At 33.7% G+C, this 15,317-nt stretch overlaps 2 protein-coding genes across 2 annotated transcripts in view; both read right to left on the reverse strand.

The window, feature by feature from the left end:
• The window catches only part of LOC139500017 (uncharacterized), a 44,316-nt gene extending 42,137 nt beyond the window's left edge, over window positions 1-2,179 (reverse strand). The window contains exon 1 of the mRNA XM_071288711.1: window positions 1,847-2,179. Coding sequence (XP_071144812.1) covers window positions 1,847-2,083 — 237 coding nt within the window. The 5' untranslated portion in view covers window positions 2,084-2,179. The remainder of the gene's footprint in view (window positions 1-1,846) is intronic.
• A 2,748-nt stretch (window positions 2,180-4,927) lies between these two features.
• On the reverse strand, window positions 4,928-14,854 carry LOC139501795 (uncharacterized). Its single transcript, XM_071290998.1, has 3 exons — window positions 14,355-14,854; window positions 10,452-10,684; window positions 4,928-8,254 (listed from the first exon to the last, which is right to left on the reverse strand). The coding sequence occupies exons 1-3, from the start codon at window positions 14,463-14,465 to the stop codon at window positions 5,146-5,148; spliced, it is 3,453 nt and encodes a 1,150-aa protein (XP_071147099.1). The 5' UTR covers window positions 14,466-14,854; the 3' UTR covers window positions 4,928-5,145.
• Window positions 14,855-15,317: the final 463 nt, after the last annotated feature.

Here is a 15,317-nt window from a genome sequence, read left to right on the forward strand (position 1 = left end):
AATCACAATAACACAACGTATTTGTAAGTGCACATATATATTTTATATACAGAAGATTAAACACCTAAAAATCTATGTCCCCTTTCTCCGATTTGAGAAATTCAAAATTTAGGAAGTAGAAATTACAAATGATTTTTTTATTACTGTAATTTGAATAACGAAATTAAGAGGTCGCGTTCCCCGACTCCATATCAATTAACGGATATACGTTAATGTTTGTTGATTTATTTGGATCCTAGTATTATATAAAGAAGGTACGGGGTAATAAACGTCACTAACACAACTGAATGACATACAAAAAAAGACGTCTAAGTTAAGTTATTGACAGGACGGGTACGGCCATACAAGTGAGTGGTTTAGTTAGCTATAAAACCAGGTTTAATCCGTCATTTTCTACATAAAAAGATGCCTGTACCAAGTCAGGAATATGACAGTTGTTGTCCATTCGTTTAATGTGTTCTTGATTTTGATTTTGCCATTTGATTAGGGACTTCCCGTTTTGAATTTTACTCGGAGTTAAGTATTTTTGTGATTTCACTTTTTAGATACAATATAAAAGTCCTATTAAGATCAGATTGATTTTATACAAATGAACATCTACAAACGGAGGGGTCCGGTGTTTTAGCTCCTATATCCGGTATGGTCTCGTCAAGACAAGACAAGACTGAGTGTATATGACTTGCGAAAAAAATAATACATATGACGCCGAAACCATTATTCTGAACTACAAAGACTGGTACATAAAATAAAGTAGTTTGCTTTTAATGAAAAATCTTCATTGAATCATAAAGGCATTTTAAAGCTAATTGATGTAAATTTAAGTTAAAACCCACAGGCAACAGATCGAGTAGTAATTTATTTCAGTTATCTTGTCTTTTAATGCGACCAATGAAATTTACAACATAGACAATAGTTATAATAAAAATAAAACGAGGATTCTACCCAAATCATCAAGGTACTATAATATTATCGTTTCAAGTTCGTGCCATTGTATACCTTATATATACATGTACATAAGATTTTAATATAGGATATACTATATAGGTGATAGTACACCCGTCAACCTTACATATGCTGTACTGGTAATAGATTATTATGTCGTGCATGCACCCTGCTTTCAAGGGTGAACAAAGGACAAGTAGCGGGAACCATTTGTACAGTTTTGCGCAAACATATGTATATGTTAACTTAAAATGAAATTTATATAAATCTAACAAAATCAAAGGTGATAAGACATCTTACTTCATGTGCTATAGAGATAAATTTCCTCTAAGTTTAAAAAAAAAACTATCTGGTCGCTTACTATATATACAAGAAAGGGTTCATAAACTCACCAAAATCGCTAGTACTGAATAGTTTGATATGGCTTATATAATTAGGCATCTATATATAATCTAGAATCCTGTTAAACAAAGTTGACAAAGAATTATCCTATAAATATGTTTAATTGCGTATTTACTGTCTTTATGCATGTCTAAGAAAAAACTGTTAGAGTAGGATATGAAAAAGAACCATTTTTGTAACGTCATTGTATTTGAGACACCAATAGAGCAAAACATACAATAAAGCGAAAAGTTACGGTCCAAAATATTATACTAGACGCATTTACTGGCGAAGTCTAGTATACATTTTCCTGAATCTAGATAAATAATTATTTAAGATCTCACTTCGACAAATTAATTGAAAAAAAAATCATTAAGAAACAAAAAGAAACATTGGCAAGGCAGAACGAGAAGCTTTTTGCGTATTTGAGTATTCCCTTGTGAGTTCATTATCAACACAAGTAGTCGCCTCAGAGATGTCTATATTGAAAAATTATATTAAAGAAACAATAATTCAGACTTACTTTAAACCCACCACAATTATTACGATGGTCATTTTCATTGACTGGTTGTAATGTAGAATTTGACCTCCATAACGAGGATCGTCCGGGAGGTTCTACCAGTCTCCCACCTCCACCTCTTGTATGTAATATTTCCGCGAAAGTCACTGTCAAAATAGTTAAAAACACATATACTGATGTCTGTACAGCACTATATTTTATAACGGGTTTCCGCAATAGTTTAAACGTCTTATCCGTCATTTTAAGTACTGGAAAAGTATAAGTAACTGGGATTGAAGGGGTAGTTTGTTATATAAATACCACAAGGTATGAATTTATTGAGCGTAAACGAAATACTCAGACCAAATCAATTATCCGTAACTATCAGATAAACCGTAATCGTGTAATGTAAAATGACGTCAGCCAATGAAAATTCTTTGTTTATTTTGTTCAAAAGGCTACATTATGCCGGAAGAATAATTTATGCATGACAGAACTTCGAACACAAAATCAAAGATTTACTGATAGTGATACATGTATTTGTAACTGTTACAATGACCTGTTTTTTTTTATTACTTTCAATTTAAACTAAATTGTATTATCATATTTCGTCAATTCAACGGTTTTGCACATTTTTTTTTATCAATTTTAACGGATATCATCAGAGACATATAATACATGTCTCTGATATCATAAAGAGATGTGGCGTGATTGCCAATAAGACAACTATCTATGCCTGTATCTTCACTGTTAAGTTTTACAATTTGAATATAAATATGTTACAAACATATCTTAAGTTTTGACTGAATAGCTAACCTTGTATTATTCGACTCTTTAAGTTAGATAAACATGGTCCGAATGTGTAAATTAAAACTTTCTTCCTCTGGCAAAGTTGACCTCAGATAAACTTGACTATTATTATTATATCAACTGTTTCTATTCTTTTCTCAAATTGGTTTTCCATAATTGAGCGTTCCTGATGAAGGTGATATTAGAAAAGAGCTTCGAACTTATGAAATAAATGAAATAATATTTTCATTTTTTTCTGAAGTTTATGTACTAACACTGATTATGGGCGGGAGTGGTCTTATGCATACAGGTGGTAATGAAATGGAAATGTGTGTAGATCACTAGCTTAAGATATAAAACATTGATGGAAAAGTACTTATACATACCGTCATTGTGTTATTGTGTTATGGTAAATTTTTGGATTCTTGTCTATATCATTTTTCTAATATGCTTTGTCCATATGTCTTTTAGTATTTCGCTGATACATATGACGTTGCTCTTTACTTATACATCCCGTCATTGTGTTATTGTACTAAAGTTACTTTGTGTATTCTTGTCTGTCGTTTTTCTAATATGCTTTGTCTCTATGCCTTTTTATGTTTCTTTGAAACATATGACGTGGTTCTGTACTTATACATCCCGTCATTGTGTTATTGTGTTATGGTAAAGATTTGTATTATTGTGCTATGGTAAAGTTTTGTATTATTGTCTGTCATTTTTCTTATATTCTTACTCTATATGCCTTTTAGTGTTTCTTTTATACATATGACGTGGCTCTGTACTTTTACATCCCGTCATTATGTTATTGTGCTATGTTAAATTTTTGTATTCTTGTCAATGCTCTTTGTTTTTATGGTTTGTGTGCTTCTTTGTTACATATTTGTTTGTTTTCATAGTGTTTAAAAATATAAAACAATGGTTTTCTTTACCTATTATGTCTATTGTAACGGCATAAGTCTGCTCTTTTTCGAAATCTACAAGGGTGGCTTTTACGTGCAAGAGATATGACTCTCTCTTAACATGGGTCAGCCATTTTTCGTCCCCTCCCGACTGACTATCATCGTTTCCTCGAGACCATACTCGCAAATTGTGCCGAGGGAGAGCCGACAATTCAGTCCCTGAAATTTTCATCCCAGAACGGCAATCGGTTCAGGAACCTTTGTATTAGTAGTTCGATGCATTAACCACTACACCGAGGCTCTCTATTTCTCTAATCTATTCTGTTTTATTCATACATTGTTACCGAAATAATGGATTGTTTTCGACTGTCATACAAGTAAGGGGTTTAGATAGCTGTAGGGCCAGGTTCGATCTACAATGTTCTACGTAAGATATTGTCGGTACTATGCAAGTCAGAAGACGGGAGTGTGACAGTTGTTATCCATTCGTTTAATATGTTTGAGCTTTTGATTTTGCCATTTGTTAGGGACTTACCGTTTTGAATTTTCCTCAGAGTTCAATATTTTTGTGATTTTACTTTTTACATGACGAATAGTGGTAAATACTAAAAATCCCGTTTCACAAGCCATAAATAAACTCATCTGTGGCTTGGTGATATAACTAAAGCCCCTTCCAAATTATTTTTTTTTTTTTTATGTTTTGTGGTTACCATGATTACTGGTCCATACACATGGTGGGTTGCGCGCGCAACCTTTAATGCATGCGCCTACGCAAGTGGTTGTCGTATGTCATTTTAGTTTTGTTTGTTGTTTTATCATATTTTTTTCTCGTTTGTATTGTTTGATATTTTTCCATGTGGGGGATTTAAAAGCTTACCTACTATGCAGAAAAGGTTTTGCCCATTGTGAATCTAATTACAATATTGATCTCTGATTTTGCTATACTCATATGTAGTACAGCGAAATCAGAGATCACTATTCTAATTCGATTGGCCTATAGTCTTATTAGCTATCATGCCATTTCGCCGTGTTTTTATGTATTTCAGAGATTTATATTGAAAAAGTTCACGAACTCTGACGAACGACGGAAGTCAAATGGCCAACACTAGCCCTATGAACATTGTGAGATAAAAAAAAGAAGGCAGTCTGTTGTTTTTTTTCATAATCTACATCACTTATGGTTTTGTGACGTCATAGTTTATATGGAAAGTATTTGAAAGCACATTTACGTGAAATATACCATTTCAAAGACAGGAGACAGGACTACTAGTATATAATAGCCATGTCTTCATTGTTCGATTTATCTAGCAAAACTTCAAAATAATCATTAGAGAAACATGAAAATTCTAAAATAACCAAAGATTGAAAGCCATATAAAATCTGGTTCTTTCTGACATTGACTTTTAAGAGATTTGCATAATTATTTACATCTTTTAATTGATACTTCATAAACATAACTTGTTGAGCATTTTGTAAACATAGCATGTCTCTTGGTGTTCTTTGGAACCAATTGCTTCTAAAGACCGATAACGTTTTTCCTTTCGATTTAAAACCGTTCATTTTAATAATAAAAATGTTTTTTTCAATTGCCTATACATGTCTTAGATAAGCAATAACCATTGTAATTAAGTAGCACTAATTGTCTTGATTGTCATTTTTCGACCCGCCATCATCATCTTTGCTGACTGTTTCGGGATGGAGATTTTTCATGTGCCATTCGAGTACATGTTGCTGATGACAACGGTAGTCACATATTTCGCATTCATAAGTACACATGTCACTGTCATTGTGAAGCAGAAGATGAAATTTTAGATCTCGTTCCGACGTGAATTCCTCCTCACATCCGGGTTTTGAACATGTGTATCGTTTAACACTGTAATGCTTTGTCTGAATGTGTTCTTTTAACGAAGCATGATTAAAAAACTTCTCGTTGCATCCTTCAAAAATACATCTCAGATGAAGTTTGTTTTCGTGGCGTTTCTGTATATGGTTTTGTAATTTTGAGGGAGACGTGTATATTTTTTGACAATTCTGATACGGACATGAATGATAACGGGTGGCGTGACACAATTGTTGGTGAAGTTTAAATTTTTGGTAATTAACAAAGATCTTGTCACATTCTGTACAACTAAAGTCTTTGCCGGTTGAGTTTTGATGAACGTTTTGTTTGTGACTGGAAAGGGACGAAAATTCCAGGAATCGATCATTACACAGTGGGCAAACAAGTGAAACAGAAGATACGTCTGATGTGTCGTCTGTTTTGCATTCATTGCATTTAAAGAGATTATCGATGCTTTCGTCTTTCTCGACATCGTCTCGTTGGACATAAGACATTTTGACCGATTCGCACTTGTTACAACAGTATTTCATTTGGACATGCCTTTCACGATGCTCCTCTCGTTTTTCTACCGGAACTATTTCGTTACAAATCTTGCAATGAAATAGTTGTTGGAACATGTCTTTGCCGTTTCCTTCATTTTCGTCGTCCGTTTGTTTATTTTCATCGTTAGTCGAAGAACCATCTGTTGGAGTGGGTGACCCATTTACATCCATCTCATTTTGTTGTTGTGGTACTGACGCTACGCTGATTGGAGATATCTGAGGCGTAATGATATGCTGGCCCGCTGTCATGCCTGGACTATATACTTCTGGTGGTTGGACGGTACTTGCAACAACGCCTGGAGGAAAATGGTGAATGGTAGCTGGCATAAAATTTTCTGGATGTAAGATGTTTTCGACCTGTCCTTCCATCATGCTAAATAATTTCTTCTTCGGAGGTCGGCCTCTTCGCTTCATTCCGGGTATCCATGGTGTTTTCTTCTTCTCCTTCTCTTGTTTGTTTACATTACGAAGTTTAAATGACGTACAGATGAAGTCATTCGCTGGGGTAGATTTTGATTTTAAAAGTTCAGTTGTACTTTGTCGTTTTCTTGGACGTACATTTACCAGTGTTTTAGAGGATAGAATCATTTCTTGGTAGATAGCGCCACTCTGTACGTTTGCTATCGAAGTAGTTGTAGTCATGGATGTTTTAGATGCAAAGTTTTCTTTAACTGTGTTTTGGGCAAAGGTTTCCTTGACCTTTTGTTCCGCCATGTTGTATATGTCTGCCATCTCCTTAGAATTACCGTTCGTCAAATTGTAAACTTGAGCTTGAATAGGAACGTTAAGTGTCATGGCTTCCGGTGAGATCATATCAGTAGTGTTTACTTCCTCTTTGTTTGCATTTGCCTGTTCATTACGTTGTCCTCTTTGTTCCACTGTATTTTCGACAACATTAGTAGCAGTCGTTGTGTTTACGTTCACACTGGTGTTGTTAGTTGCGTTGGCAACATTTCCGGTATTCATCATATTGTTGACGTTTAATACAATGGCCGGTTGTTGACATTGCGTATATTGTGGGAAAAAGTTTGTTACCGGATAGTCAAAGCGAGGTACTTTACTTGTATCTGAAAGCATCCGAGCGAGTACTGGCACTTTCGGTGGTCTGCCTCTCTTTCGTGTTGGACGTTCTAAATTCATAAACGAGGCATTTGGATAAACCATCATCATTGGTTGAGTATTATGTGCCTCCGAGTATAAAGGCATATTATTGGCTGGAACAAAGACGCCATTTTGTGATGAGGGGATCCCAGGAACAGGCATCAACATAACTGGCTGTTGAAGCTGTGGGTTAACTAGTGTTTCGGATCCCTCCTCATCTACAGGTTCCATTTTAATTGGTATTGGTGATAAACCAGATTCGTGTAGCTCTTCAATGTCAGGAGGTATGAAATTATCACATGACACCAGTTGTTTTTTGGCTTTATCAGGATTTTTTGCTCCCTGTGCTGGGTCATTTTTTGGTGTACGAGTACGTCTACTCCAAGGTAGTTTAAGCACGCTGGTGTAAACACCATGATGGGATGTGTTTTCGGCAATCAGCTTCATCTGTCCCTTCTTAGAGTTATTTTTTCCACTTGCTTTGTGTAGTTTTGCAGTGATGCCGTGTGGATTTAAAGCCTGCATAGCCATATGAGCATCTGTTTGAGAAATAATTTCTTGCGAATATTTCATGTCTTCTATTTTATTTTCTCTTTCTAGTACGTCATCGTCATGCTTTGGAGAAATAATAACGCCATTTTCATCGCACAGGCTTGCCACAAGTGGGAAAGCAGAAGACACACTGCCATCGTCCATCATAGGTGTCGCTGTAACATACAAATCTTGTGATTTTGACTTAAGCTGATCGTTGACGTATGAATATTCTACATTTGGTTCCGATATTACATTTCTTCCTGAACCTTCGGAACCAATGCTTTGAGCGTACAAACTCTGTCTTGAGTTGGGCCGGTTATTCTCGGCAAAACTAGGACTTTCGCAGCTACTGTCAGATTCTTGTTCCCTAACCACTGTAGGAACCTTCATTGAATTTGTGTACCCATTTGAAAATGTACTTTCACCACTGTACGGCGGTTCGTAATTCTCGTCACTCCAATAGTAAGGTTCTGCAGAATATATCCTTGCCGGAGACGGATTTCTCTGAACTTCAACTGCTTTACGCACTGGTATGTCAGTTGGAGTGGTCTCATATCTCCTTTGCTTCTTGACGTCACTTCGGATTATTTCTCCTGGACTAACAGGTCGGTCCTCATCGTAATAGTTTATTAGCCCAGTTTTGTCCTTCTCCGAGCTCTGAATGGAAACATCAAAGAGCTGACTAGTTAATCTGGATCCACTTGTATTCTTTTCACAACTGGAACTCCTAAAAAAGAAACAGAGCATTAGAGATTTTAATAGTCTGTCGCAAGATCTGGTGTCGGCAAAATCTTCGGCAACTATTAACATGTGTAAAAACTTAAAAGATATCAAATAGGAACCTGCATATATGTAACATCACCATTTATATACTCGTCACAAGTACATTTGTAGGTTTTTGAGAACAACATTCGTACTAATACTAGATCATAACTAGATGATCATTTGAACATATACAATCTTTCTTTCAATGTGTATCATAAGGTCCGAGAACACAATTATTTCGTAGTGCATTTCTTTTAGAACATAAATGAAAATAAAAAAAAATCCCACCTGCGCTTTCTCTAAGAAACTTTTACAGTGTGTTGTACCACTTTTGGGACAAATTATATCAAAATTATAGAAATTTCATCGGCTCTAACTCAAAATATGGACAATTTTATGTTTAGGGCGTCTTGAAATCTTTTGACAGCTTCCGAAGTGCTAATTTTCAACCTTTTTCAGCTGGACCAAATCACTACTTTCCTTTAAAATTCTGGACCCAAATTTTTTCACAGTGTAATTTCACCCCCATACTTGCAATTCGAGGCAATAAACATGGAGAAATAAATTTGGAAGGGGTATAAAAATTAATGGCAAGTAACCCACTGTCAACACTAGGGACTATATTCGTGACAACGAAACACGGAACAACGAAAAACACGGGACGACAATTGTGGTCTCGGACCATAAGTACTGTCCAGTTATCTATGTTTGAAGCAACAGGCACTAATAAAATTACTAATTATTGCGATCGTTACACGATCTATTTAGATACATTTATAATTGTAGAGATAATCTCATGACTCCTGATTGAATATAAACTCAATATAGATACTAGGATTGAAGGTTTGTATTTGCGCCAGACGCGCGTTTCGTCTACTAAAATTGTATTTATTTCTACCTAAATTTGTGGCAATTACTCTGTTAATATATATGTAAATCTTATTAAGTGATATATTTTGTAGATCTTGTCGTGAGGATCATTCTATTCTGTATACATCGTAACATGGTATACCTTTCTATTAAGAAATTTCGAGATAAATGGCAAATTCATAAAAAATAAATGGGGAATGTGTCCAAAGCTGATGCCCCAGCTTGCATACAACATTATAAAGGGACATAACTCAAAAACGATAAAAGTGACGTTACTAAAATTCAGACTTGATCTGTGTAAAGGATTCATCACGTTTAGCGGAGGTAAACTTTAGTTAGAGAACGGAAATGAAAAATCCAGTAATTTTTCCATTTGTAAATGAGCATAACCCTTGAAGGCTAAAAGTGAAACCACAAAAATTCAAAGCATTGTGCAAAAGTTTCACAACACTATAACATTTGGTTAAGGCAAACTTTAGTTAGAAAACGGAAAGAAAAAATCAGCAATTTTTCCATTTGAAAAGGGGCATTAGTCAAGAATTGTAAAAGGGATGCCACCAAAATTCACACTTGATCTGTGTTTTGTGGTATTCATAACATTTGGTTGGGGAAAACTTAAGTTAGACAACGGAAACCAATTTTTGGACATACGGACGTACGAACGGACGTACAAACGAACAAGGGTAAAACGTGATACCCCTTCGCTTAATTCAAAAAAGGACAAACAATCGGTTTCAATGACAATTACTGCTATAAGTGGTCAATTGACTATTTCGTCCATTTGAATCATTTTTTTTTTCTTATCTTATTTGCTAAACATTTTTAGTATTATAAAATTCTATTTATCTTGTTTATATGCTATATAATTGGCATAAAAAAAATTCCGCTTCTATTAAGGGATCAATTGACGATTTCTGTCATGGTGACTTATTACTTTGGGTTGGAACGAGAACGTCAATGCTCTTTTTTAAAAGAGTGTATGCTGTCTGTATGTTATATAATCTAAAACAATGTAAACACTTTTGAAACTGATATGTTTCTTTTTTTCATATACACTGTGGCCTGTTGAATCAGTCATTCGTTTGGTATCCGGCCTTTGTGTCTTCTGTGCCCAGTGTATATTCGGGGTTTGTGCCGAAGGCCATTCGAGGCCTGTGATGGAGGTTGTTTCATTGGCAATATACCATGTCTTAATTCTATTCATGTCTCGCCTTCAGATTTTTCGCCATAGCGTAGGTATCTTCCGACTTTTTTAAAAACCTTATATAACATTTACAGAGCAAACTTACTGTGCATAATCATGGATAAGTTTTCTCATCAGACTAGTTGTATCCAAATTTGTAGCTTTTTTGAGGGCTTGGAATTCTCCAAGAAGATCGTTTGGGATTTCAAAGTTCTGGTCTTTCTCCTGGGTGGTGGACCGGGGATTAGAACCGTTCTGCTTGAGTGCATTTCGTCTTGTATCTGATTCGTTTCCACTACATGATTTGTAATCGGTATCATTTGAATCACTGTAAAAGATCTGTAAAAGAAGAAGAAAAACAATTAGGAATAAAAAAAAATTGACAAACAATTCTAACAATTATATACATTTAAACATATGTTTTTCCATTATTATATTATATATTATTACTGAAATAAAAGATTTTTGAATCATAAATTTAAAATGTAAGTAGCAAATTAGAAATTCCGTGAATTTGCAGTTTTATCAAAGCTTTTAACATACAGGTTTATATTATTTTAAAAAGACTAATACATAAAAGAGTGATATTGTGGAAGAAAATAGAGGTATAATACTAAACTATAATTTTCGGGTAACTGTCCCATTCAGTGTATAGTGTCATGGTTACACACACAATTGTCCTTATATACTTTGGCTTCGTTAAATATCCAAAACTATATTCAAGTCAGAAAAATTGTAAATTTTCAATCCTAGGTGCCAGTGTATACCATATAAAAATAAAGTATTTGAAAATGCATCTAACAGCAACAACTCAAACCCAAAAAATGTGGGAAATCCTTATATTTGTGTTTACTAAAATGACAATATTGACATCTAAACTATTTGCTTATTTTGCAGAATATACAGATTCATAGTAACATGGTTTGATCTTCTATAAAAAAAAATCTATGAATTAATGAGATCTGCCACCGAAGGTTACATTCCTTCAACTGCTACAAAGCTAATTGTTTTTGTTTTTTTCTAGTTATATGACAGGCAAGATCTGTCAATGGATATGGGGAAAGTCCAAGTACAAAAAAACATAGTAAGGTCTTTCCCACGTTTGGAATTCGAAAAACCCTAAAGATAAATCAGACACACTAGTCAGTTAACTAAAACTTTATTCACTTTATTAAACAAGTAAAACAGTTCTGATGTCTTAATCTCCCTTATCTTGTAGAAATAAATGAAATCAATGATGCAAAATATTGTGAATATCAGTCCTAACAGTCAACACCTGACACGACTTGTCATCCTATTAACACAGCTGCTGATTCTGATAATTGAAGAATCATAATTAACCTCAGGATCATCAATATCGTATAATTAAAACTGCAATAAAATCAAATCACTTAGATAAGTGATTTATTTGTTCCAATTGTAAAGGCGGGCATAAAAGTTAGACTCCTCCTTCTTGTAACATTTCTGAACCAAATGTTACTTTAGTACTTCAAACGGTATTCAAGAAATCATTCCGCACACATGTGGCATAAGACTTCTTAAAATTGTTGATTTTGTATTGTATTGTAATGTCTTGGATTGTTTTTGTGTATGTACTTTCTGCAGAGAAAAAGAAACCTTCGCGTATTTTAGTTGCATGACCCTTCAATCGACATTTGAATAAAGTTGAAAATCGTGAGGCTGAGCTTTGGTAAAATTTCTAAAATACTTCGTTTCTTTTTTACATTTGTCAGCCACATACTTACATATCTGATTCAATGAACTAAAACTTAGTAGTTAAATTCGGCAAAACTGATTTTGTAAATATAAAAATAAAGAGATCAAGTATTATTGCTATTAGACAATTATAAGATGAAGTGAAAGTTAGCAATTATCCATATGACTTCATCAATGAGAACAACTAGTACCTTATATTCGGCTTTAAAAGGAAGTTTACATTTCTCATTGTTACACTTTAACATTTCTCAAACCTTTCAATCGTTATCTTTATACTTCTTATATCGGACAGTTCTCTTGGTAGATGCATTACCAAAACCTGTTTATTTTACATGGTTGTTATCATAATATACATTGTAAGCTTGTTAATACAAATTCTGTTTTATTTGCAAAATAGGAAATTGTTAGTTGTTCTTTTGAGGATAAGTACCATGTCCTTTTAAAATTATCTCTAGAAACACTACTGTAGTATGGAAATCGTTTTAGGCCCGTTGTCAAAATCTACGTTTTCTTTGACAATGAAAACTTGGACAATTTGATATTGACACCTTTCAAACAAAACATTGATATTAAAACTTTTGACGGACTTGCATGGAAAAGAATCTCATGCAACTTGTCTTGAAACCTGTGTGACCTTTGACAAGAATTAGTTAATTATAGTCAAGGAATGATGCAACTTTTTTTTTTAAATCAAAGACACATAACAAAATTGGTAGGATGAAGTCGAGTAAGAGTAAAAGAAAATTGCTGTGAGAAAATGAATTGGCAGATGTTTTAATTTTATAAAGTAGCAGAAGGAATGTCACTTTGTTATTCTAAAAAAAATTCCTGGATCCGACCGGGTCCCCACTGTGGAGTTCTTAAAGTACTGGGTGTTGACAGTACTTGTGTTTGTTTTTTAAAAGTCAGTTTCCTGTCCCATCTTTCTCGTTCTTGTAAGATTTATAAGTATGCCTTCTTCGAAAGGAAATATACAGTGGAAGTGCAATGAAGTAATTCTTTGAGAAAAATATTAGAGCTACTTTTTTTATTGTTAGCATTGAACTGTCGTCTTTTCTTTACCAGTTTCTTTTTTTATGAAAAACGTTGATAGACACATCAGATGACTTCGACCAAGTTTCCTTGTTTAGAGTTTTCTTTTCTCAACTTGTTGATTGGAAACTTGAGTGGTGGTATTGAAAGATGATATATGATAAGCATTATTTTACTTGTTCATTGCAAAATGTCGATCGTGCATATGATATGGAGGTAATGCCTCCATGGTTAAAAATAAAGTACTAGTATTAGCTGTGCCAATTTTATCTACACATTTACCATGTTTACTTTAACTTGATTAATATGTTTATTGGTCAAATAAAACGTAATATTATTAAAATATCGTTCCCTTTTCTGAATAAAACATTTATATTTATTTAAAAAAAAAAAAATAATTACACTTATCTAAAATGCAAATAAAAGTTTTTTCCCTTGTATGAAATAGTTCTTTCTTAAAATATTTTTTCCAATCTCGTATTTTGTAAATTCTGCCAAAATGTTTGTCAGTCTACATTTAACGAGGTAATTTATGGATTTATATAGAGAAATGTGTGTATAAGTAGATACATATCATAGTTAGCATCAGTGTGGAACGTGTAGTATTATTTTCACTTGTTTAAGAATCTTAGCTGGATGTCTTCTTATCGTCTGTTCAAGCCAGGATGCATTTACCAAATATGGAAAGTCGAGCCCCAAGGGGGAAATGATTACAGTTTAATCAAAAATGTTTATTATTAACATATGTTGCTGTCTTTGGATTAACTTAACTTTAAGTTGGGGTATTTTGGGGAATGAGGAAATAGGTCACTAGTTGTGTGTCGATGTTATAATCAAACAATATTAATAATCAAACAATATATTAATAGTTCAAATAAATTTCATCGGAGGGTACGAATTATAATTTAAACTTTATCAATGAAAAGATAATGAAAATAATGATAAAAGTGGAATAATAGTTATAACGATAATTATACAATTAATTGTCAATTAAAAAAATCTTTAAAATAAATGTGAACTTGGCATAAATCTGGTTCTTCTCACAGAATTATTTCGATCGGAAATCCCGATGTAGGTCATTATGAAATAACTTCCAAACAGAAGCATACAAACCACCGAAAAATCTTAATTATTCAATGCGATTAATGGCATGCACGTGAGGCGTTGCACGTGGTTATTATCACTACATTTATTAATTAATCAGGAGTATCAGAGTTATTAAAAGTTAAATAAGCAATATTATTTTAATTTCAAAACTTACTTCTTTCTTCTTTTCGTTTTCTTGTAATTTTGCTGCCAAAACTCGGTCAACTACTGAAGATATGCGTTTTTGTTTACACAATGGATGTGAACTTTTCCTTCTGTGTGCCATCTTTCGTCGTTTTAGTCACTTTTTAAATTTTAATTCACAACTGATGTTATGGAATGTCACAAAGTTCTCAATTTTTCAGAAATACGCCATTTTTGAACCCGTGATTGAATAACTCCGCCTGTAACTGTACTGTTACTACAAATGTGTAGACTGTCGTAAACACAACACGGATCAGCTGGAATTCGTTGACCCCCTGCCTACAGCTGCCAAATTTGTTTTATCTAAAACGAATATTTTAAAGATGTTTGGATACCAGGGGTCCCTTATTTGGAGTATTAAATAATGAACGACGGATCGGTTTGCAGTGTAATGCGGTGACCTAATCAATCCTATCTTTGGTATGACTATGGTATAAACACACGCGCATTGTGTGTGCATTCTTATTCGCTGTCCCGTAAAAGGAAGGTAATATTTCTTACTTGTTTCTATGACAACCGAAAAGAAGATCGACTTCCCAATTTATAACTTCTAAGTCAGAGAAATTATCTTAACTGATTTTGTGTATTTTCTGGCGCCATACCAAAAACTCTCTTATGAAAGTTGTTTTTATTTTGACGGATATATTAGCATAGCTGAGAGAGGGTTTAAAAAATCAGTTAAAATTCCTTTATATGATTTCTTTCGTCGAATCTGAGAATTCTGTGATTACCAGAATATTTACATGTGTATATTTCTGTAAGAATTATATACAAACATTTTAAGATTCGATGTGATATTTCAGTTTTGGATAAAACAAATTTCAAATTAATGACAAGTGCATTCTAACCAAATTTGTCACTAATTCAGATGACAACCCCAATTTAAAAAAAAAAAAAAATAAAAGATTTTCTTTTCAGTGATTTGTAAAAATTT

The sequence above is a fragment of the Mytilus edulis genome, chromosome 13 (assembly GCF_963676685.1).
Source record: "Mytilus edulis chromosome 13, xbMytEdul2.2, whole genome shotgun sequence".
NCBI classification, from domain to species: Eukaryota; Metazoa; Mollusca; class Bivalvia; order Mytilida; family Mytilidae; genus Mytilus; species Mytilus edulis.

Excerpts from the sequence above, each read along its gene's own strand:
- LOC139501795 (XM_071290998.1), bottom strand. The coding sequence starts at position 14,465 with ATGGCACACAGAAGGAAAAGTTCACATCCATTGTGTAAACAAAAACGC. Across the intron at positions 10,685-14,354 it reads AAAACGAAAAGAAGAAAGAA|ATCTTTTACAGTGATTCAAA; the intron begins GTAAGTTTTGAA and ends CTTCTTTTACAG. Across the intron at positions 8,255-10,451 it reads CTTATCCATGATTATGCACA|GAGTTCCAGTTGTGAAAAGA; the intron begins GTAAGTTTGCTC and ends TTTCTTTTTTAG.